Raw genomic sequence first — 25,225 nt, forward strand, 5'->3', positions numbered from 1 at the left:
AGTTGCGCTGCATAAGCGACATGACTTTTTGTATAAAGGACTCCAGAATTAATAGTTTGTAGTTATCAGTTTAGGGACCATGTTGTGCCAGATGATATACATCTACTATTTGGGTCTTTAGTTTTGTTCTAGTTAAGAGTCTATTATTGTTCATAATGAGTCTTTCGTTTTGTTCTGTTAAGAAACTCAGTCAAATTTCTGTGTTCAAATACTGACTCTCCCTTCGCTAGCCATAACCCTTGTTACAATATCTTTAAAATGAGAGTCATAGTAACAGTGCCTCAAATGTAAGGTGAATTCAATAAACATCCCCTGGAAAGTGTTTTTCACACCTCATGCCTCCTTATAAATACTTAGTATATATTAAATTTATTATTACGATTAATTGGCCAAAGTAACAGCATAAACAAGAATGAAGCAAAGTTGTTTTTCTTTTGAGGAGTAATTATAAGTACTACTGGGTATAAAGAAAAATACAGAGGAGCACATTTTCATGTAAGTAAAAAGGAGAAGTGCCAAGTTTTCTTAAATAATATAAAAATGAAGAAAGGAATGCATTGGTGAGGCAATAAGTGATTATATATTATAAACTCCATGGAGCATTGTTTTTATCTTGTATATAAATGGACATCTCAAGGCAGTAGGGGATGGATTTTCCACGGAAAATTCCTGTTTCATAATGTGAAGAACAAAGAACTCTGGTCTTCTTTTTATCAAAACAAATGGAAGTAGAGAAGTAAGTTCATTTGTAATATCTTCCCCAGGAAAGCAAACTAGTTTTAAAAATATCTTCAGTTTTTCCTGTTTCTATTTTTTGGTTTGAGCCTGTGTGGAGAGTGACAAGGCCAGGCGTGGTGGCTCACGCCTGTAATCCTGGCACGTTGGGAGGCTGAGGCAGGCAGATCCCTTGATCCTAGAGTTCGAGAACAGCCTTGGCAACATGACAAAACCCTGTTGCTACAAAAAAGTATAAAAATTAGCTGAGTGTGGTGGCACATGTCTGTTGTCCCAGTTGCTTAGGAGACTGAGGGGAGGATGGTTTGAGCCTGAAAGGTCGGGGCTGCAGTGACCCCTGATTGCTCATGGGCCACAGAGTGAGACCTTGTCTTTAAAAAAAAAAAAAAAAAAGTGACAACAAAAGTAGATGAAAGTAAGAGGATAACTCATGTTTCTTATAGTAACGGACTCTTTTTTGAAAGAATTGCATTTTAAAAATCCTCATTTGGTGTTTGGTTCTGTTCAGTGAATCACATCTCTTAGTACTATTATTTATGACTCAGTCATGATGAACAATTCGCCTTGTCAGACTTAATAACCCTGCCCTGCATTGTTCAGCTAAATAAGATGAAAATGTGTTTTGCCTGGTGCCATTTACTTCACAGACAGATAATATGTTTTGTCTCTTCAGCATTTATTTACTCTTAAAATTTAGATAATCTTCTTGCCTTCAGTTCTTTCAAAAAGTAGAGTTATTAACTTTCTTTTGATACTAGACATTGTTTGAAGAGTTTTATCTACTTCCTGGATGATCCTTTAAATATTATGGTGAAAACGAAATGGTTTGTCTTATGTGATAAGTTTCCTTGGTTCAAGGCTTCTTTTAACAGTATTTTAGATTTGTTTTTGTAGCTATGTAAAAGGTCAATATTTTCCTTCCTATGTTTGAGAAAAGCTCCCTGACAGCGTCTCTGGAATGTTTAAATTACCTAGGTTTCTCCATTATGTTTCCTCAGTTTGAGCATAATGGAAACAGAGAGGCCACAACCAGTTCTTGGTTATCCTTGAGAAACGAAGTGGTAAATTAGCTGAGATAATATCCAATACTCATTGCACGCAGTGCTTGAAGCCTCAGCTGTCCAAACATTTTCTGTTTAAAGTTTTAACCTTTTTCTCAGTTTGATATTTCTTTCCTTTTGGCTCCTTTTTCTTCATTTGGCTGCCAGGTCCTCCGGCAGCGACATTATTTCCTAAATACTTCTTCATCTTTCCTTTTCTAGGCCTTGGGAGGGCCCATGACCCCTGCCCCCTCTGATTGCAGCCCACGTCCATATCGGTGCAGCAGCAAACTCAGCTCTTCCTGAAGTAATCACTAGCCTGCCCCACACGTTCAGTCCATGAAATTACACAGATGCGGATTGGGCAGCAGTCCAGGCCTTCTACTTTCCGTCTGTATTTTCCATGACTCCTCTGTTGGCACTGGGGTGTCTCTAGGTGCCCTGGATGCCTGCTGATGGCTGTGGCTCTGCTCCAAGTCAAGACGTTGCTATCTTGCTCTGGATCCAGCCCCTCTCCTATTGTGCCCCTGCACAGAGCTCACGGTTCATGTTACGTTGTAATCATCTGTTTAGTTTTATGGCTTCCTTATTAGTTCCTAAGCCCTATGAGGACCGGGACTATGCCTGAGATATTATCCACTCTATCCCTAATAGCTACATATTTATTTATTTATTGAGACAGAGTCCCACTCTGTAACCCAGGCTGGAGTGCAATGGCACAATCTTGGCTCACTGCAACCTCCACCTCCCAAGTTCAAGCGATTCTTCTGCCTCAGCCTCTCAGGTAACTGGGATTACAGGTGCCTGCCACCACACCTAGCTAATCTTATTTTTGTATTTTTGGTAGAGATGGGGTTTCGTGATGTCGGCTAGGTTGGTCTTGAACTCCTGACCTCAGGTGATCCACCTGCCTCGGCCTCCCAAAGTGCTGGGATTACAGGCATGAGCCACCGTGCCTGGCCCTAATAGTTTCTTTAGTCCTTCTCATGTATTAGCCCCTTACCAAATATTTTTGAACTGAATTTGTAATTGAAGTAAGTGACTTTTTGTAAGCTCTTCAGTGACATGACAGGTCTTGTCCCATCAACATTGCCTCACACATTTTTTTACAGTAGACCCTTCAGAGTAGATTTGTTTAATTGAGATGAACTCACCTCCATGGTGGAGACTAAATTGGCCGTGCCCTTCTTGCTTGGTGTGGCTGGTGAGGCACAAATTTCATCTAATATGGCCTTCAGTAGGCAGGTTCAGTGGGTAGCTGACTTGTTTTCAAGGTTTTAGAGCCAGGGCTCTTGTAATTATAAAGCTCTTTTGCTCTTCTTTGGAGTGAATTCAAACCACTCATTTTCCTTCACCATATCTTCCCTCTGTGATCTCAAAGCATCATCAACAATGGATTAAGTATTAGGAGACTTAATCTTTGATCCTTTTCAATGGCTCCCCCCTTGTCCAAGAAGCTGTATGAAGAGTTAAATATATATGTATACACATAACTCAGGTCACACCTGAAGTTCTCAATGATAGATGAAAGCACCCATTTGGAAAAGTAAACTCAAACTAACAACACTAACAACTAAACTAAACTAACAGTACTAACACACTAAAATCAAGTAGAAGAACATGTAAATTTCTGTGCTTTATTTGTAAAAAAATCAACAGCTGCACAAGAGGCATAGCTTAGGAGCAGCACTGTAAATGAAGAGGTGCATATAGCCTAACATATGAGCATAAAGTGCATGTGTTGGGGGCGTGCAACCTAGCCTGAGGAGGAGGAGCAACCCAGGAAAGCTCAATGGAAGAGGCAGAAAGCAGAAGAAGAAGGGAAGGAAAGATGGTGCTGGGGGAGGGAGCGGCTGGTCCAGAGTTCAGATGTGAGATGGAGTGTATGTGGTGATTTGGAGGACCTGAGAATGAGCCCAGGGGCAAGGTGAGTGGTGGACCAGAGCTGACACTTGGAGAAACCATAACTACTTCTATTAGGCCTTAGAAGATGTGCTGAGAAGTTTGAATTTTATCCTGGAGGCTTTGGGGATACCTAGAATTTTAAGCTAGGGACTAACAGGGCCAGATCTGTTTTACAAAGATTACTCTGGCTGTACTATGTAACGTATACAGAGAATTATGACAAGGCCCTTGTCATCACCACCTGGGGAGAAGTGACGATAAGAACCTGTTCAAGTGGGAAAGCAGAGAAGTAGGCAGATGTAAGGCTATTAAGGAGGACGAAGTGACAGGATTTGGGTGTGAGTTGAAATGGGAGGGGTGTGCAAAGGAAGGAGTGAAGCCTGGCTTCAAATCTTGATAGCAGATCATGTGGGGAGATGGTATTAACCAAGATAGAGATTGTGAGAAAGATACCATGCACAAAGGTTCAGAATTCATATGCAGCAAGTTCTGCTCTCTCAACATCCCTTAAAGCAAACTTGATGAGCATGAAATGAGTGCCCATTGGGTGCACATATTGAGTATAAAAATTTCATATGTTCCCTTATGTACAAAATGTATAAAAAGGACAGTTCATGCCCCTAGTAGGTTGATACTCTATTGGATGAACCATATATTCAGTATGAAAGATGAAGCTAAGATTTCTAGTCCGATGACTCATTAGAAAATATTGTGTGGTTTGATGCTTGTCTAAACATCGGGAAAACAAATACACTTTTTGTATTACTTTATGAATCGAACACATCAGTGTTTCTTGTTGAGATGATAAATGTTTTGAGTCATGGCTTTCTGGAGAATATTTTATTTGGTACAGATTAGTCTGACAGCCTATATTTTATCTTTTGTTTTTTAAGATGTAATTCATTTTCAGCATCCGACCTATATTTTTTGAGAGGAAATGGAGGGATGGTTAGATGGTCAGTGTCATACTATTATTCCTTAGGGCTAGAGCATTCTTAAATTCTATTATTTAAAATTGGTTTTGTCTTGTTACTCTTACATGACTTTATAAGTAACCACACACCAAATTAATCTTTTCCTGAAATATAAATTGAAGTTTTTAGTTTTGTTTGTGGTATATTACAAATAAATCACAAATCAGTATCTGTGTGTTTATCTCTGGTTGCTCAAATCCTCAGTGATTTATTTATGTGCATCACTTGGATGTCTAATTTAAACCTGCGAGTAAATTATTTTTGCTGTAAAATGCAATTGAATCTATTGACAGGCAAAAAATATGCGTTGTTCTCTTAACTGTTATTCTACAGTAATATACCTCTGAAATGAAATAGCATAACGGCAATAAACCTCACATTAGGGTATATCTGTAATCACTACCACTGGCTCTGGCACATCCTGTGATTTGATTCTGATCCCCAAATTTTATGGCTTTTTTGTTTTGTTTTGCTTTTAAAAGACAAAGCTATAAATGTGAAAAATGTAATTCCAAGATAATAGAGTTAGGAAGCCATCACTGAAGGCAATTCTAGAGGAAAATTGAGAGTGTAAAATGATAACTTTAAAATATTTAAAATTATGGAGGTGGAAATTAAATTGCAGACTTTGGGGGAAAGCGTGTACTATGCAGGGGAAATGGAAGTCATCCCTAACTTGGAGAAAGAGTTTACAGTGAGACAGAAGAGCCAAGGAGAATGGCAAATACTGAGCTTAAATATTTCAAAGTAACTCTTTCAATTAGTTTCTGCATTTAAAAAATGGCATGTAGCAATAGGATCTACCAATTCATAGGAGGCATATTTATCTAAGTTCTTTCTGACCTAGCTCCCAATGGTATATCTGAGAACTAACTGTAATTTGGAAAACAATTGTTTGTTTTCTCCATTTCATTTTTGCTTCCAGTGTTTTCAATTTTAATGGGGCTCTTAGATGAATTCTGGCAAATGGAGAACCATGGCATGATAAAAAGTACGTAGGGACCTTTGGTTAGTTACATTAACATTGAATTCATTTCTTAGATTAAAAATATATCATATGGGCTAACACAGTGAAACCCCGTCTCTACTAAAAAATACAAAAAACTAGCCGGGCGTGGTGGCGGCGCCTGTAGTCCCAGCTACTCGGGAGGCCGAGGCAGGAGAATGGCGTGAACCCGGGAGGCGGAGCTTGCAGTGAGCTGAGATCTGGTCACTGCACTCTAGCCTGGGCGACAGAGCCAGACTCCGTCTCAAACAAACAAACAAACAAAATATATATATATGTATATATATATATATATATATATATATATATATGTCTATATATATATGTCTATATATATATATATATATCATATAGACTCTGACCATTTGCTAAAGTGTATGTGCTTTTCTGTATATTGTTACTTATTCTGCTACTAATAAAGCAAATAGCAATGATTATCAACCCTATCAGATCCAATATTCTCTTTTGTAATAAATACTTTATAAGTCTCCTTAACCATTTTGAAATTGTATTCTTAGATCATGAAAACTACACACATAATTTCACAAGAATAAATATATGCTCTAAATGTAATATAAGGAAGAAATTACACGAAACTAAGTTATAATAAGATAGTATGTATTTAATATATAAATGTCCAGGTGCTATTGTGTGAGAGGGATAAAATGAAATGGTGAAATGTGCTCACCTCCATTTAGAATCACCGTGAACTATGACTAGAAGACGTGATTATCCTGAATGGCATTGTCAATCATTAATAATACTGTTTCTAAAATGAACAGCGCTGGTAAAGCTCTAACACTTCAAAGTAAAATCTTCCCTCACTTTCAACTGAGCAGGAGTAGAAGTTCTAGAAAATCAGAGTATGCTAAGATAGTAAAAAAATACTTTTTGGATGTTTTCTTGTGCCAATTTACTTTCAGGCGAGTCAGGACCTATTGCATTATTAATTTTAATTCCTTTGCCTTTCCTTTGCAATTTATTTGAGATTTGGCTCGTAGTTTAGGACATTGTCTTAAATATAGTAGGTCCTCAATTGATGGTTATTTGGGTGTTAGTTACTTTACAGCATGAACATTTCTATTTTATTGGGAGTAACAGAATGACAGCTGAATGCAACTGAAATGGTTGTGGTTGTCATTCTCAATTAGAAGGAGGGCCAAAAGTCTGGTCTATCTTGCCTTTTCTTCTTTTTCCAATTTACTTCAGTAGAAATGCTTTTCTAAAGGAGGAATATATAGGACCTGGCACAAATACTGAACTCTGTAGCCCTTCAGTGAGAAAATTGGAAACTGGCAGAACTATCGCAAGGAAGTGCTAACCACAAAACTTGAAAAGAAATATTCTCCTCTTGGTCCATGAACACAATGGAATAATTGATATATGGTGTTCACTGTGAGTTTCTTTTCTGGTAGTGCTAATCAACTTGAACTAAGCTCCTCTTTGTCTTCCTCGAATTGCCAATGGCACTGATACGAGGTGATTGACTTGAAGCAGTCAAAGAAGATCTCATCAAACTCATCAAAAATGTCAAGGTCATAGAGCAGTTTTGCAGATGTTATATGAAATATTGTATAGAAAGAACAACTTCTGAAAGAATTTCAGAGCCAGAGATTTTTCACATTCTGACATAATACATACAAACCAAATTCATAGACAGTGTTATAAATACTGGACATTTTAGGTTATTGCTCCAAAACCATGCTATGAAAATATGATCACAATGAGACAGCTTTCCAAATTTTGGAAATCTCTCTAATAGAAGTAGTGCATTTCCCCCAACTCATTTTGTTTCCAGAAACCTCATTATAAGATCAATAAAATGATAGAGAAGCTGTGGGATGCCATTTTTTCCCTTCATGCTTTAATAAGAAACATCTTTCTTTTTGTCCCTTTCCAGTGAGGTTGTCTATAATTCTCCAACTCTTTTAGCCCATCTGAAGCCCATCTTTCGGAGGGCTGGTCCCTTGCTCCATAACACGCAGGCTGAGCATTTCACTATGACACTTGAGCCCTGCAGAAAGAGTTCTCTACCAAGTGACTCCTGCCTGCTCATGAGGTCCATCCTGCAGAGACTTCTCCTTCCTCCTTCCCAGCTACTCTAACCACCGACTTACCCCATGCTTGTAATTTAAATGGTAATTTACAAAGGTTGTTACTCTAAGAGTATGGCGTATGTTTACCAAGTTTACTCTAAGATGATCTATTTTTAAAAATAATATTCACACTTAATGCATAAACATAGATTAATCAAATTCTAGAGTTGCTTTCGGCAGTTTTTCATTGAGAAAAAAAGCATGTTTAGAAAATAAAAAGTTTATTTTATTTTCTAATTATGACCGGACCAGTCCTTTTCTCACTCTGGGAAATAAAAAACTTGAATAATGCCATCTTTGATCTGTGGTCTGTGATAATAACAAATCCTCTAGGCACATTCATCTTTTCAATAAAGGACTTTTTTGGTTTTCAGAGCTCTGGCGGTCTATTTTCTAAAATGTTTCCACGTTCATTTTTCTTTCTATGATATCCTTGGTATTCTTGTGATGTCTCGCTCTCTTCTCCACTGCTATTGGGAAAGGTCAGAGTGTGGAGACAGGGAAGATGGCTGTGATTGCTGGGCTGGCAGGTCTGATGGCACATCCCAGAGCCCATTTATCCCACCATCTGGTCCTGGTGCTAGAGGAATCTGCCCATCAGAAGTGATCTTTTCTACTGTCCCTATTCATAATAAGCAGAGTGTCATTTAGATCTGGGAGTACCATATTCTAGTTATAAGAAACCAGTGAGTCAAACTGTTTGTCACAATCAGTTCCTGAAATGCTCTTTAACTGCTAGTCCCTGGTTGTGCTGTATTGTTCCTCTCCTAAAGCTGAGGAGAGAGAGAAACAGATCCCATTTGTTACAAGTGATTAGATCCAAAGACTGATTCTTCTCTCTACTTCTCTACCCTGAATTTCATCATCTCTAAAATGAAACAATAATACATACTTCACTGAATTGTAAATGTGAAAATGAAATAGTACTGCATATGCAAAGCATTGAGTATAGTCACAAACAGATAATGAGTCCTCAAACTGTAGCTATTATTATTATTAGGTCAGACCTAAAGACTAGATTATTATCATCTTTCTTAATAAAGATCATGAAATATAGCCAAATCCCCGAGCAAACCAGAGGTGACATTTGTTCTAGCCCCCAGTAGAGAGGAATTTTGTGTCCAAAAATTTAAAGAATTCTGTAGTCTAGACATCTCAGTCTCAAAATGTACAGAGCTTTGTATACCCTTTTTTAGAATTCAGGAAGGAAAAGATATGTGGATATAAACAAACAAAAACATAGAATGGGCATCATTTTAAAAACAGCCACTCACTTTATGACAACATTGCTGATTTTGATGTCTCCTGGGTTTGCACAAATTTCTTCCCATAAGAAGGCTCAACCATTTTATGTTTAAATGAAGAAATGAAAGAAACACTTTGAGTAAATATAAGAAAATGAAGAATTTACTGTATTCAGTTGAACAAAAAGTCCATAGTCAAGAAATATGATTAAGAGATATATTTTTTGTGGGAAAGACTCTTAGTTCATTATACTCATTAGTAATACACATACACACACACATGTACACACGTAAAATAAGCATATTCCATTTTGAGAAAAGAATAAAAATCACAGTTAAAAACGTACACCAAAGTATTTGCATCTTTATTTTAATCAAGTGATTAGAAAATACATGAAAAAGGAATATATGGGGTAGATAAGTGTGGGGAAAAGAGAGTTGCTTTGGATTAGAGTTGAGAATTCTGGCCTCATTTTGAGTGAATTGGGTAATCTTCCAAACTTGTATGAGTGTTAGTGTTCCCATGTGTGTAAGGATTGCCGACCTGCAGGGATGGGGGAAGTCGAGTACCTGGCTGCATCAGCTGTGCTCCACTCTGTGAACATGCACTTTAAGGTCGCTCTTCATATGTGGTTTGTAGCAATATCTGTTTACGGTTTATTTTCAATTTGTTTTGGTCCCAACTTCCAAAAATGAAGAAGGCCATTCCCAGGGCTTGCTAGGCTAATAGACTTTTAATAACTCAATATTCTAGTTGGATAAATGTCAGCATTTGGAGAAAGGATGCTAGTGTCCATTTGCTTTTTGCTAATCCACTCTATTACCTTTCCTCAAGGGAAAGATGGGGCTCTGTGGCAATCTCCAGCACCCCAAACCTATTCCACTGAAACCTTCTCTGAATTTTTTGACATTACTCACTTTAAAAAATAAGACTAACTCACATGTGCCAACACGGACCTATCTCAAAGAAGATAGAGAAATTTAGACTTTTTAGCTAGCAAAATGCTGGACCATTTCAATTAACATTGTTTCTTGTGCACCAGTATGTTGAGCTAACTCACTTCGCCAACACCCAGTTTGCTATTTATGGCCTTGGTTCCACCCATGAGAACTCGTTATTATTCCTCTTTCCTGACCAACTGCAGTGTAGTCCCAATGCCTCCTGGTGTTTACTAAGTTGCCTTGTACCACTCAAGATGGTGTTGCAAAAACATTCCTTCTGCTCTACCATCTGTCTTGTCTTTCTTTTCTTTTATAGACTCCCAAATCTGGCCCTCTTACCCTTCTAATAATCTTTAATTTTAGAATAGTTTTAGATTTACAGAGAAGTGGGAATACTAGTACAGATAAGTTTCCATATACCCCTTATCCAGTCTCCCCCATTGTTAACATCTCACATGATTGTGATGTATTTGTTAAACCAAAGAAACTGAAACTAGAATACTACCGTTAACTCAGCTCTAGACTTTATTTGGATCCAAAGTGTTTATGTTGTGTCCTCTTTCCGTTCCAGGGGCCCCTCCAACAGGCCACCAAATTACATTGAGTTGCCACTTCTCCCGAGTTTCCTCTGGTCTGTGACAGTTTCTATCTCTCCTTGCTTTTCACGACCCTGGGGATCCTGAGGAATACTAGCCCAGTATCCTGCAGAGCATCTCCCAATTAGGGTTTGTCTGATGTATGACTCATGATTAGACTGGGAATATGGAATTTTGGAAAGAATACCATAGTCACGAACGCCTTCTCATCACATCATATCAAGGGGTACCTGATATCCACGCAGCGTCACTGGGATGTTGGTCTCCATCACGTGGTTAAGGTGTGTTTGCCATGTTTTTCCACTGTGAAGTAAAGTTCCTCTTTTTCCTTTCTGTGTTCTGGTCTTTGGACTCAAGTCTCCAAGGTGTGCCCATCCTCACAGGGCTGCCTCCTTTAGAAAACTACTAACACAATGCACCAAGAGTATCAAAACAACATTTACAGGAATTTTAAAATGCATAAAAGAAATAAATGAAAAAAGTTCAGCCTGCCGTTCTTCTGTTTCCTCTTCCCATTTCCTGTTCAACTCTCATTCAGAGCACACACATGTTTTGACTGTTAGCAAAGTGTACCTACATGTCATTGATTTTTTTTTCTGTACATTATGTCATAAGCATTTCCAATACTAATAGACTGATCTTTGCTTTTCATAGTTTGCTTCACCTTATTAAGTTTCTGGACATTTAGATTCTTTCCAATATTCACTATTTCAACTAATGCTTGGTAGTCATCTTCACATATATAATGCTTTAAAAAACCATCGATGCCTAGGATTAATTTCGGACATTTCTTCTGATGTATAAAGAACACAAATTAAATGCTGAATACATGTCTTATTATCTCCTTTAACTCCCAAATTTCATTGCGAATCCAAAATAAATAACATGGACACTCTTGTTTCCCTCTTACTGTTAGTTTTTTTCTGTCTCTTTTCTGGACTACTTGCTTTTCTGAATTGATCTGATGATTACAACTATCCCTGCTAATAGCTGTATTCACACTGGTTTTTAAATATTGTTATATTTTTCATTTTAACTTCATTATGGTTTGAACGAAATAATTTCAGCCTCAGGGGGTTGAGAGAAATACTGTTGATCTTTCTGTGGTTTGAAAAGCACCTGGAGCTCTTTGGAGAGAAGGTATTAAAACCATAAATTTGCAGTGCTGGCTGATGCTCAGGGGTGTGTGGCACCAGGAGGGAAAGCTCCTGTGTAGGTTTCCGTTTGGCAAATGTGGGAATGGAGACCCAAGCCCACGTAGGGCCTGGACTGGAAACTATTGCTCTGAGTTCCTGTTAGCATTCACTAAATTTACAACACATCGTCTTAGGGATGTTTTCTCATCCATTTATTCTCGCCCAGAATTATTGGGCGACTTGATGTGCCTGGCATTTTGCTAAGATTAGACATATTGAAGGCACAATGTCTTTAAGGAGTGGATAGTTTCTTAGGGCAGGAAGAAATGACAACAAATAAAAAAAACCACAATAGAACGTAGAGGTAAAACAGAGGAGGGAGTAGTTAACCTGTTTTGAAATGAGTAAGAAAATATTTCCTTGAAGTAGGTGACGTCACAGAATAAGTGATATCACAGGATAAGGTGGCATCACAGGATACATTTTGTAGGATAAATAGCAGTTGTCTTGGAATGAAGTGGAAGGATTATATGAAGGCATTCCAGGAGAAGAGATAGCTGATGCAAGATCATAAAGGTGAATCATGTTCTTGGGGAAACTGGAGTATATGGCAGATTCTAGTAGGAGATGAGACTGGAGACAAAGGCAAGAATCAAATCATAAAGGATTTTGCTAAAGAACATGTGCTTTGTCCTGTAGTAGGAACAGGAAACATCTGAACCTTCTTAAAGTACAGCTGTAGCCTGATAATATTTATGTTAGTTATATAGTCTTTGATGCAATATGGATTGGAAGGAAAAGGGGCTACAATCAGAGTTCATTTTGACAACTATTTTAACAGTCCAGTTGAAAAAATGTAGGGAAGCCTCTAATAACCATATCTCAAATTTTCATTCTGTTTGGTTAAGAACCTTGTTCATCATCTTTTGGTTAATAGTCATTCTTGCTGTTGTGCAGATTTCTTTGAGATTGTGTGTAACTCCTACAGATGTAGTAAATGAATTCTCAAGTATATATTAATCATCCAATATGTACAAGCTATTATGTAAGTTTTTTCCTGAGATTAGAAGGAATACAATTCACCCTACAATTAATTACCTGGCAAGCGTTTGAAACATGGTAGAGTAACAAGAAACAAACAAATATTTTAGAAATTATTTTTGCCTCCAAGGAGCTTGGCATAATTGAGAAAAGCAAGACATAGCCACAGAAATAGAAAACACGACAGTTTATGTTTTGCAAGTGCAGTACTTTGTTATATCCAGTTATACAAAAGCGTGGAAAGAGAGAGCCGTAGGATTCAGTGGCTGGGAGATTACTCTGGGTAAGTCCTGGGAGACAGGTAGGTCAAGCTGGGACTTGAGAGAGTGATAGAGCCAAACAGAGTCAAAGACAGAGTCGTTTTTGTTTTGCTATTAATTTTTAATTTGTAAATTGACAATTTATAATTCTATAAATGTATAGGGTATAAACTGAGGTTATAACTCATAATGTGTAATAATTAAATCAAGCTAGTTCATATATCCATCCTCTCAAATACTTAATTTTTGTATGGTGAGAATATTTGAAAGTCACTCTGTAGAAATTTTGAAATGGGCAATACTCTATTATTTATATTCATCAAGCTGTGTGACAGAGCTCAAAAAAAGGAAGAATCCTATGTCTTCTGTCTGACTGAGGTTTTGTACCTTCTTAACCATCATGTACTAATTCCCCCAATCCCCAGCCACTGTAAGCACCATTCTACCCTCTGCTTCTATGAGAGAGATTTTCATTGACTCAAGCCGTATTATCAAGAAGACATTTGAGGGCCAGGCGCGGTGGCTCACACCTGTAATCCCAGCACTTTGGGAGGCTGAGGTGGGCGGATCAATCACCAGGTGTTTGAGACCAGCCTGGCCAACATGGCGAAACCCTGTCTCTACTAAAAATACAAAAAAATTTAGCTGGGCATGGTGGTGCATGCCTGTAATTCCAGCTACTCAGGAGGCTGAGGCAGAAGAATTGCTTGAACCCAGGAGGTGCCGAGTCGAGATTCCACCACTGCACTCTAGCCTGGGCAACAGAGTAAGCCTCCATCTGGAAAAAAAAAAAAAAGGCATTTAGGAATCTGGCTCCAGGCACATTGATGGAAATTTAGATTCTAGGCTCCAAGTATGATTTGGTAAAGTTCTACAATTGTGGCTACCTTAGATTACATTCACCAGAAGCAGTCCCTGAGAAGAGGATAAATGTGGAAAGGACCCATTAGGAAGTATTCCCAGGGAAACCCATCAAGGAATCTGGATTGGAAAGGGAAGGAGAGATCCAGCAAGGGCACAGGATCCAGTGAAGTCTAGGGAAGCTGCCTGGTCGGGAAAAGCAGATTCTATCAGGATCAGTCACTGGATCGGTTTCCCTTGATCAGTGTGTGCATTCTCAGGCAAGGCAGGCTCCAGCTGCCCTGGGCAGTGCTCCAACCTAGAGGGGCAGGTGCTGGCTGTTAGGGGAGAAGAGAGCACAGAAGCTGGGGTGCTTCAAGAAGGCAAAAAGGTCCCGGGGGATGTCTGTGGAGCTTGAGAGGATCTGCTCACTGTCCAAGTCAAGCCCGGCCCCTGCTCCAGTTTTATGGGGTTTCCTGTGTGGCAGGATGTTGGGAACTTACTGCTTAGAGAAACCCAAGCAAGGATCTCATCTTTCGATTCCCATTCGTCATTTGCCATTTTCCCTTATAACAAGCATGCATATTGTCTGAAACTTGAAGTCCTCCAAGAAATCCTCATCTTTCTTGACTGCGGCCAGTTATAGCATGAAATATTTTGCTAGGCAAAATAGGGCTCATATTCAAATTATCAGGAGAGAGCTGGAAGGGTGAATTTTTAGCTTGTTTTTCGTTAAGTCCTGTTGCTCTTCCTGACTGGAGATTTTTGCAGTGCTGAGCAAGACCAGAGGACCTTGTGTTCCCCTTTCCCTACAGAAAATGTCTTCTATTTCATAGGTCCTGTCTTATGCCTGCAGATATTTGCAGAAATTATCTTCCAATTTTCAGAGCAATTTTAATTGGATAGGACTCACACTGTTAGCAATGGTGAATCTCTGATCTTCTGAGCAGTGTGTTTTAAAACTTCGTTTTGTCATTAACTTAATTTTATTACTTTTTTTTTCAATGGAAGTCAAAATATGTAAGTTCACATTTAGGTGTATGTAGTATGTGCAGAGTACATTGTGAGGATGTGCATGTACTGTTTCTTGGTTTCCCATTTCTAACATTATATCAATGGGTTCTTAGTCATTTTTCATGTCATGCATCACAAATGCTACTTATTTGTTCTCCACAAAGCCATCTGGAAATACCAAAGAAATGTAATGAAGTAGATACTCAAATAAATAGTGACATGGTCAGAAAATGTGAGAAGAGCAAGGAAATTGAACCTGGAGTAGATGCTCTAAAGGCATCAAGCTTATGCAATTGAACCGCTTAAGTTTGGAGTCCTAAATAGATTTTCTTCTGGCAAATACCCTTGTGTTTGGTGAGAGAATCTTTGACAGACCTTGTGAGCACCATTGGGCAATACCTGCTTCTGAAACTCACAGCTCCATCTCTTTCGGTCTCTGCAGCTGCCATCAGGGCCTCAGTGGGGAATTTCTAAAGGCTCTGTTTGTGTTTTCATCACTTTGTTCTTTGGAGGACTTGTCATCTTTTCATGGCAATTACCTGCTTGTGTGTCTCTCCCCTAACCCAGTCTGTGTTTCATTTATACCCAGTAATCCTTGTGGATGAAGAAATGAATGTCGAATGAATAAAGGAAGGAAAAGTAAATGAGGCAAAATTTCACCGCCTCTGGTTTGCGATCCATCTTGCTGCGCGAGTCTTCCACCAATCCGGCACTTCCACTCACTCTCCTTGTCTGCCCTCTGCCCCGCGGTGCACTCACCTGGGCAGGGACAACGCTAGTTCTGGGCTTTCCTCTCTCTCCTTTGCCACAGCAGGTCTACTGCTGGCCACCCTCCTGTGGGAAACATCTTCCTTGCTTTCTACTTGGAAAACAATCTAATGGACAATTTCACGCTAATGTGCTGGTGCCTGCCAGGAATTGAAAACATTATATGCATTTTAACAAGGACAAGTACAGAAATTGATTTCTAATTATAAGAGTTAAGGCATCCGAAAACAAGCTATCTAGGAGCAGAGGCGTCCTTGGAGCTGATCGTGTCTCTGAGACCCTGCCCCATTGCAGGGTGGAGAAGAAAACTGGCTGTCACTGGAGTCCCTTCTCAGGGTGGGTTTGAGAGTAGCTCGCTAGACCCCCTGCCTGGGTGGGAGTGTCCTGCCATTCGCAGCTGGGTGACTTATCCGTGGGGACTAAATGCGCTAGTTTATGTAATGCATTTAATGCTGGCACTTAGTAAGGACTCGTTCAAGGCTTATTATTTTACTTTTAAAATATACTGAAAATATTTGTAACTCTATGGGACACAATGCTTAATGTAGTCTCTAGGGACCATCACTAACAATCCATGCTCTAGTAGAGAATCATTAGAGATAGTGTTCATCTCTTGATATCTTTTTCTGTTAAAACCCTGCCATGCAGAAGGTCTACATTAAATTGTCTAACCTGAGGGGCCAATGCTCTTGGGCTGTATTATCAATTTTTGTTGTTGTTGTTTATATCCCATTAGTCAGTAATTTTTCTGGTTGAGAGAAACTACAGAATGGCTCAAAAGTTTGACTTTTCGACGTGCTTCAGCAAACTTTATGATACCGACTAGAATAAAAAGCATTGTTCTCATTGTACCATGGTGGAGAGATTGAAAGTATTTTTTAACAATTAGAACCTGAACAAACATTACACCATGGTTACCTTTCAGGTAGCCAATCTCAAGTTGCTGGAGCTCCTTGAAGCTGCCCCTGGAGGCAGCCTGGACTCGGAAGCTGGGGAGGCTGGTGGCCTCAGCAGCTGCTTTGACTCCTGGGTAATTTGAATCACAAACCTGCCGGGGCTTGCATTGCGAGTCCTTTGCTGCTCAGTGCTGAGACAGGGAAATCGCTTTTTGGACATACTGCAAATCTTCTCTTAATATGGATTTTCTGTACTGAATCCTGATTTGCCATGCGGGACATGCAGCCTGAATCTAGTCCCTTTTTTATTTTTTTTATTTCAACAAATGGCCTTGCCTGGCTTTCCTTCGTGATGGCTTTGTCGGGTTGAGTTTTTATCTCTTTATTGTAACTCGTTCTTCCCACTTTATCTGTACCTTTCGGTTAAGCAATCTTTTAGCTTATTTTTTATCTTGTTTGGTCCCTTCCCTTTTATCTGCACTTTAGTTGAAAGACAGAAAATGGCAATGCATGGGAAGTGGTGTTGCGAAGATGGCAGATTTCCCGAACTGGGTGGACTTGCTGCTTCTGATGGGCGCTGGTGAGGCCCAGACTGTACCCAAGATGTCGTCCTGATGGTCCTTACTCCACATTAGTGTCCTAGAGCTGCTGGCACGCGATACCGAAAGCTGGGTGACTTAACAGAAATGTGTTGTCTTGCAGTTTGAAGTCCGAAGTGAAGGTGTCAGCAGGGTTGGTTCCCTCTGGGGGTTGCAAGGAGCGGTCTCGCCTAACTTCTGGCAGTTTCTGGCAATTTTTGGCCTGCCTTGGCCCGTGGAAGCATCAACTCAGTCTGTGCCTTCATCTTCATGTGGCGTTCTGCTTGTATTCATCCCTGTGTCAGAATTTCCCCTTTTTATAAGGACACGGTTATACTGGATTAGAGGCCACCCTATTCCAGGACAACTTCATGTCAACTAACTGCATCTGCAACAGCCCTATTTCAGATCCGGTTGTAACCTCTCAGATCAGGTTGTAAGGTACCGGAGGGTAGAACTTCACCATAGGAATTCTGGGGGACACCATTCCACCCGTAACATCCCCGAACTTGGCCATCTGGGAACATTGCAGCTTTTTAGAGAAATGCCGTCCAATACTGTCATTGCTGTCTACGTTTGAAATGAATGCACACAGGGAGGCCACAGTGTAGGCAGGAGCGTGCATGGCGCCTCTTTCTGCGAATGCTGATGCGTTCTAGGTAAGAGGCTTCTCTTTCCATTCTGCCCGAAGCTGCCTGACAGCTCAGTTCAGTGTCCACCGCGACTGTCTTTTTCATGTTTTAGCTGTCACAGCCAGAACTATGAGGGAGGCAAAGGTGTCCTTGGGAAATTCTGCCTTTTGTGTCTGTATTTCTCCTGTCTTCAGTACGTCCTCCCACACTGCATGCCCTATGAGCTTCACAAGTGCCATTTTTCCACTTTCTGGACTTCGTTGCTTGCTTGTAACTGGGAATTTGTGTTTCTATTTCTTTTGCTTGCTTATTTTTGAGAGCTGTATCTCAGGCACTTTAGGAGACCTCCTTAGTCATCATGCAGTCAACATTTCATTTTGCATTTATTTGGGTGACTAATAAGAGTTTGTAGAAAAGTTCTCCATTGAGCATATTCATAGTCTAGGCACAGTTGGGAATACGTGAAGCTACTGGAGCTACTACTATCATCATTTCTAATTAGCTGGTGTAATAATAGTGCTCCTGCAGATGGCTTAGGGCAATGCTGGGATGTTTAATTTTTAGTCTATGGGAAGCATCGTAAGAACAAGTTATTGTCTCGTGCTCTAGAAACCCTGGGGAGAGGTCTGACTGAGCAGGCACTATTGACTTGCACTTGATCTCAACCTAAGAGATGGTTGAACAAGGAGAGTAGATAGGCTCACTCAGCGATGGGGAGTAGACAGGGAAGGGTAGTGGACTCCTGGGGGCACAACGCACATTTTTTTTTTAAGGACAAGCAGAAGAAGAGAAAGCATGAAGGAGATAGTGGAGGGAGATCAGAAAGGAGAGAGGAGAAGCAGGCAAGTGCAATGTCACAGAAGCCAAGGAGTAGAGTATTTCCAGGAGGGCTGGACATCCAGCATTCAGGTCAAGAACACTGATGACATTTGCAGTCTTGGTAGAAGAGTGGAAATGGATGCTTGGTTGTGTCGAAGCACACGTCGGAAAGGAGGAGGCTGAGCAGGATGGGAACCCACTCCTGGAATCTTGAATGAATAGGGAAGAAGAAACAAGGACTGGATGGCACCAAAAGGTCCAAAGTTGGTTTTCAGGAGTGGGAGAAAATCCTGTTTAGAGGTGTGAGAGAGAGGAGTCCGTTTAGAGTTGGAGGTTAAAGATACAGGAGAGAGTTTAGAGTTTGTGGTGGTCTGGCGTGAAAAATGTATGAGCTTTAAAATCGAATTAGTTTGTTACATTTCTGATGGTGCTCTTTGCCCGCTCAGCTCTTTGGGAAAGCTACTTCAATATATATATATTTTTCAACTGTGAAACAGGCACATGAATACTGATTGAATATTATTGTTAGGATTAGCGATTTGGTGTGTGAAGTACATTTCACAAGCAGGGACTTTAGTTTAGGTTCGTTCTCTTGCTTCTCAAATCTTGTACAAACAAATACTTTTAGAGCTTTTTTAATGGAAGTTTCAAACATATACAAAAATAGAAAGAATAGTATAATCAGTTCCCATGTGACCACTATACAGCTTTACCGACTATCAAGTTTGGGTCAGTGTTATTGTTCTCTATTTCTCACACTCTCTTTCCCTTGATTAATTTGAAGCAAATTCCAGCTGTTAACTCATCTCATCTATAAATACTTTAGCCTGAATCTCAAAAGATGAGTCTTCTTTTTAACATAAACATGATACCATCATTATCTTCACACCTCACAAAACAGCAATAATTTCTTAAAATTATTGAATGTTTACTTTGCATTTCTCCAGTTCTATGAATTTTTCCTTTTCAAGTTCCATACATTGTTACTGTGTAATATGTCTCTTACCTCCCTTTTAACCTGTAGGTTTCTTCCTCTCCACCTTTCATATTTTTGTTGTTGTTGTCACCTTGAGTTTTTCATATTCCCATGGGCTGCTTTCCTATGGTGGCATTTCACACGTTTCTCTGCTCTTTGTAGTTCTGTAAGTTGGTGGTTAGATTTGGAGGCTTGACTAGCATCAGGTTTGATTATTTTGACAAGGCTACGACTTCCAAGGTGGTATTGTGGAAACATAAATGGCATTTGTGAATTTGCAGACACTGAGGATTGTTGCCTACACCTATCAATTCGTTTAGGCATGATTAATACTATTTTAAATACGTTTCTTAATATTAGGGTTATTATAGACATAAATCTCCCCCAAAATCAATAAAAATACATTGCACATTGAGTGCAAAGTGAATTGCAAATTAGTTTTTTCAAGTGTTTAAAGTCAAAAATAGTTTTATTTTATTAAAAAATTTTAAAAAGCTTTTTAGATTTGTGGGTACATGTGAAGGTTTGTTGCATGGGTAAATACGTGTCACAGGGGTTCATTGTACACATTATTGCATCACCCAGGTATTCAGCCTAGTACCCAATAGTTACCTTTTTGCTTCTCTCCCTCCTACCACCCTTCACTCCCAAGTAGATCCCAGTGTCGGTTGTTTCCTTCTTTATGTTAATAAGTTCTTACCATTTAGCTCCCATTTAAAAGTGAAAACATGTGGTATTTGATTTTCAGTTCCTGCATTAGTGTGCTGAGGATAACAGCCTCCAGCTGCATCCATGTTCCCACAAAAGATAATATCTCATTCTTTTTTATGGCTGCATAGTATTCCATGATGAATATATAACACATTTTCTTTATCCCATCTGTCATTGATGGACATTTAGGTTGATTCCAAGTCTTTGCTATTGTGATTAGTGCTGCAGTGGACATTCATATACATATGTGTCTTTATAGTGGGATGATTTATATTCCTCTGGGTATATGCCCAGGAATGGGATTGCTGGGACAAATGGTAGTTCTGCTTTTATCTCTTTGAGGAATTGCCATACTGCTTTCCACAATGGTTGAACTAATTTACACTCCCACCAACAGTGTGTAAGTGTTCCCTCCTCTCTGCAACCTCACCAGCATCTGTAATTTTTTGCCTTCTTAGTAATAGCCATTCTGACTGATATGAGATGGTGTCTCATTGTGGTTTTGGTTTGCCTTTCTCTAATGATGAGTGATATTGAGCTTTTTGTCATATGCTTGTTGGCCACGTATATGTCTTCTTTTGAGAAGTGTCTGTTCATGTCCTTTACCCACTTTTTAATGGGGTTGTTTTCCTCTTGTAAATTTGTTTAAATTCCTTATAGATGCTGGATATTAGACCTTTGTCAGATGTGTAGTTTGCAAATATTTCCTCCCATTCTTTAGGTTGGCAAATTTTTTATGCAAAAAATATTGATTGACTGACTTCTCTACTTTATGCCAAGCATGGTCTAGGTGCTAAGTACAGAGTAGTGTAAAAAGGTCTAGCTTTACAAAGGCTTGGGTTTATGAAGCTGATGGTAAAAGACTCAGGGTTTTGTGACGTTGGTGAGGGATTTTGCAGAGCTGCTCAAACTGCACGCAGAGCTGTTGACCAGTGAGGATGGTGAGGAGGACAGGTCAGCAGCCAGGGAGGTGCTGGTGGGCAGGGGCAGTGGCATGATGTGAAGATGTACCCAGAAATGTTTGGGGTACCCAGGGCATGAGCGGTGGTTGGAAAAGTGATGAAGCACTGAAATAATTTCCAAGGATGATTTGTGGTCAAGCCAGAGAAGCCACATAGAAAATAGAGAATATTTCATCATGATATCCTGCAACAAAAATCATGCAAAAACAACACAGTCTATTCAATGTTTACTCTAAGTATGAATACATAGCTACATATAAGTATAAACTGGTTTTCATTAGTTTTATTTTTTTTATTGGAATCAAACTTTTTTCTTCCCAATTAACTACGACATCTTGGTCTCTGTTTTACGTGAATCCACTTTCCAATTCCAAGTTTATGAGGATCCCAGGGTTCTCTTGCTTGTGTGGGCTCTTCCTGGCAGTTCTTTTCAGGGTCAGTTTGAGCTGCCTTCCACTGAGCTGTGTAGGAGGAGCCTGTGGTCTGAGAAGCCACAAGCAAAATCTGAGGCAAGGCAGGTTTGGCCGACCTCATATAGGTCTTGATTTTCATCTAACACCAACCAATTACTCTGTTTGTCAGGAAGGTTAATCAGGGGCTACTCTGAGCTTCTGAACCACCTGGCTCTAGGGTTGGGAACCGCTTCTTTCAGCTCTAGGCTGAGTCTATTGAGAGGCAGGTCTGGGTCCTCACATGGAGCCTCTGCTGTAACCTCCTTGCATTTTGCTCCCCAAAGACAGCTGCATCCCCTCTAGAATTCTCCCCATTGCTTCCTGCATTGTCCTTTGTGAAAATGCAGATACAGCTATGAGAAGACCCCTGTTTCAACCCAAGTCAGCAGGTTCACAGGGGCCTGAGAGCGTGGTTATGGTTAGATAGGCAGACAAAGGAAGTTCCTGAGATTGGGCGGGGCGGCATCCAGAGAGGAGAAGAAGAAGAAAAACAAAACAGTGTGCGTGTGAGCACTGAGGACACGCATCCACACTGCCTTTTACTTCCCAGGGGCCAGAAGGGCTCACGTGAAAGTTGATTTCTCCTTCTTTTTTTCATTTCTTTTATATTCCTTCATTTCTCCATATAGTGTGCTAGTGTCTGATTTTATGTTGTCACTCATTTCTTTCTTTTCTCACATCTTCCTTTCCCTGTTTTAATTTTAAATTTTCCTTTTATTTCTTAAGTTTTTATTTCCTTTTTTCCCTTTTCTTAATGAATTTTCTTCCTTTCCTTCTCTTTCTTCCCCTTTTCTTATGTTGCTTTATTACTTAGAGATGAACTGTTTTCCGGGTGCATATTATGTGGGTAAAGTGCTACCTTTGGTAAATGGGTGTACAGTGGAGAAAACTGGAGTGCTGTGGTTTTCTCTTTACAACATTTTGACACATGGAACCGCATGCTGAAGATGAGAAGCTACTTTTTGGTGCAGCTGAACTATCGTAGGTGAACATGATATTCTAGTTCAATAGACAGCAAGTCTGACTGCACTTTAGACTTGCTTTCATTCTCTCTTTTGAAATGTGACAGCTCTTTTTTTATTCTGTTTCATTTCCTTCCTTTCTTTTTTCTTCCTCCCTCCTTTTTGCTTTTTCTCTTTTTTTCTCCTTCCCTCATTCCTTTCTCTCTTTCTCTATTTCTTTATTCTTTTGTTTGTATGCCAAGACAATGGCGCCTGGACCAGCCCTGAGTGAAACTGTCACGTTGTTGAAGTGACAGATGACTTTCCACTTTTTACATTTCTCCCTTAGTGCCAGAGAGCACCGTGACATCATTACTGCCCAGGCCTCCCTCTGTACTGAAACAGCAGGTCAGAATTTATTGGCATTAGTGATGCTATCAGATGAAAGAAGGTGTTCATCGCTAATAAATAGATCCGCTTGTTACCTTGCTGGGTTGTCTTACATTTTGAGAAATAATTACCGCAGTTTATTCTTTAGATCACGTTCCCAAACTTTGTGGTCTCAAGACCCCTTTATGCTCTTTTAAAAATTATTGAAGGCCCTCAGGGAGTGTTTGTTTACATAGGTCATATCTGTCATGTTTACTGTATTAGAAATTAATCTTGAACAAAATTTAAGACATTTCAAGCACACATACCACTAGCTGGCGGAGCTTCTGGAAATATCTACTGTATACTTGTGATAGAACTGGAATGAAGAGGGGAAATTTCATCTTAGATATCACTAGGAAAATAGATTAGACCTTGTGTATCCCCTAAAGGGCCACAGAGATGCCGAGGGCCCCCAAACACACTCTCAGGACAACTGACAGATAATTGGTGACAATTACTGAGTACTTTGTGCTAGGAGTTCCAGAAATGGTGTCAGGAAGGTGGGAGAATACTGAGGGACTTTCATGGAATGATACCATGAATTGATACCACATGTGGGGCCCTACTCTACCCACATGTAAGACAAACTTGTATATCTGAAGAGCGAGATCATGTGTGTATTCAGTGAGAATGATTGGGTATCTTTTTCATGACTGTCGAAATCTTAGCCAGAATGATTATAACCTGAACATTTGATACTCTAGGTCAGTGTCAGAGATGCCAGCCCAGCATTATTGCATAACAGTCTCTTTGTCAAATTCAGCCTCTTGATACGATCAGTACCAAGAAAAGCACCAGGGGTTTTGGCTATGTTTCTCACTACATGGGTAACCGAGTAACACTTACAGAGCTATGTGTGAACAGTCATATCCTCTTTTCTATTTATCTCCCGGACTTAAAAAAAATGCTTTCTCTTATAAAAATGTGGTATAAATAGGTCATTCACAATGGAAGAAACTGTGTTAGGTAACGTCACCAGTCATTTTCATGATTAGGTTTGGGTGTCCCAAAATTTGACAACCTGGATCTAATCATTTACTTCTTCTTTTCAGATGGTTTTGAGGCAGCTGTGCCACCAAATAGCCACATTGTCTCGGAACCTGGAAAGAATATCACACTCACCTGTCAGCCTCAGATGACGTGGCCTGTGCAGGAAGTGAGGTGGGAAAAGATCCAGCCCCATCAGATCGACCTCTTAACTTACTGTGACTTGGTCCACGGCAGAAATTTCACCTCCAAGTTCCCACGACAAATAGTGAGCAACTGCAGCCACGGAAGCTGGAGCTTCATCGTCGTCCCCGACGTCACGGCCTCAGACTCGGGGCTTTACCGCTGCCACTTGCAGGCCAGTGCAGGAGAAAACGAAACCTTCGTGATGAGATTGACCGTAGCCGAGGGTGAGTAAGCCCCAGACGTCTTCCAGTGCCACACGTGGAAAAAGCCAACCCTGTGGGCTGGTCTGTTTTTATTTATGGTAAACACGTTCATTGAATGTGCATATTCAACATTTTTTTAAATGGCTGAATAAGGTGAACTGGCCATTATTCTAGTATTTAGTATTTATTTATCCTGTGAATCCATCAGTCTCAGATCCAGCGTTAAAATCTTTCCAATGTTCTTATCTGTCACCATCCTGAAACTTAAAAAGAAATCGGCAAAGGGCTGAAAAACATATGATATTGCCCACCTTCATGTTTCAGCTATAGAACTCCTATCTTCCCAATTACGTGAACATTTTTGATGGTGGTGATAAGGTATTAGAATCCCCGTGTACCCCAGCAATAACAAGACAGTGCTGGGTTGATATGGCTGAATCAGGGCTGCGTTGAGTGCAATTCAACAGGTGTTTAAGAATGCGGTTGCCAGTTTGCCAGACTGGAGCCTTTTTTTCTCTCAGTTTTTTTCAGATGTGGATGTGGAAACAGACTGATGTTACTTCTTAATATTACTAGGAAAATAGGTTTGACGTTGCAGATCCCTGAAAGGGACACAGGGATCCTCAGGGACCCCCAAACACACTCTAAGAACTACTGACTTCGATATTTGGCGACCATTACTGAGTATAATCTTTGTGCTGGTGAAATTGGCCTTTGGGGCTTCCACCTGAGCAGGCCTCCTCCAAGGCACCCCACTATTTGTATAGTAGGCATTTGTCTTTTTTGTCACAATGAAGCCCTGCATTGTGTTTCAGGACCTGCAACACCTAGATCCACTTTGCATGACTATGAG

At 39.9% G+C, this 25,225-nt stretch overlaps 1 protein-coding gene across 2 annotated transcripts in view; it reads left to right on the forward strand.

The window, feature by feature from the left end:
• Positions 1 to 25,225, forward strand: part of CD226 (CD226 molecule) — a 94,749-nt gene that overhangs the window by 36,692 nt on the left and 32,832 nt on the right. For both annotated transcript variants that reach the window (XM_015122175.3, NM_001042643.1), the window contains 1 exon segment: positions 24,049 to 24,393. In XM_015122175.3, coding sequence (XP_014977661.2) covers positions 24,049 to 24,393 — 345 coding nt within the window.

The sequence above is a fragment of the Macaca mulatta genome, chromosome 18, assembly GCF_049350105.2.
Source record: "Macaca mulatta isolate MMU2019108-1 chromosome 18, T2T-MMU8v2.0, whole genome shotgun sequence".
Lineage (NCBI taxonomy): Eukaryota > Metazoa > Chordata > Mammalia > Primates > Cercopithecidae > Macaca > Macaca mulatta.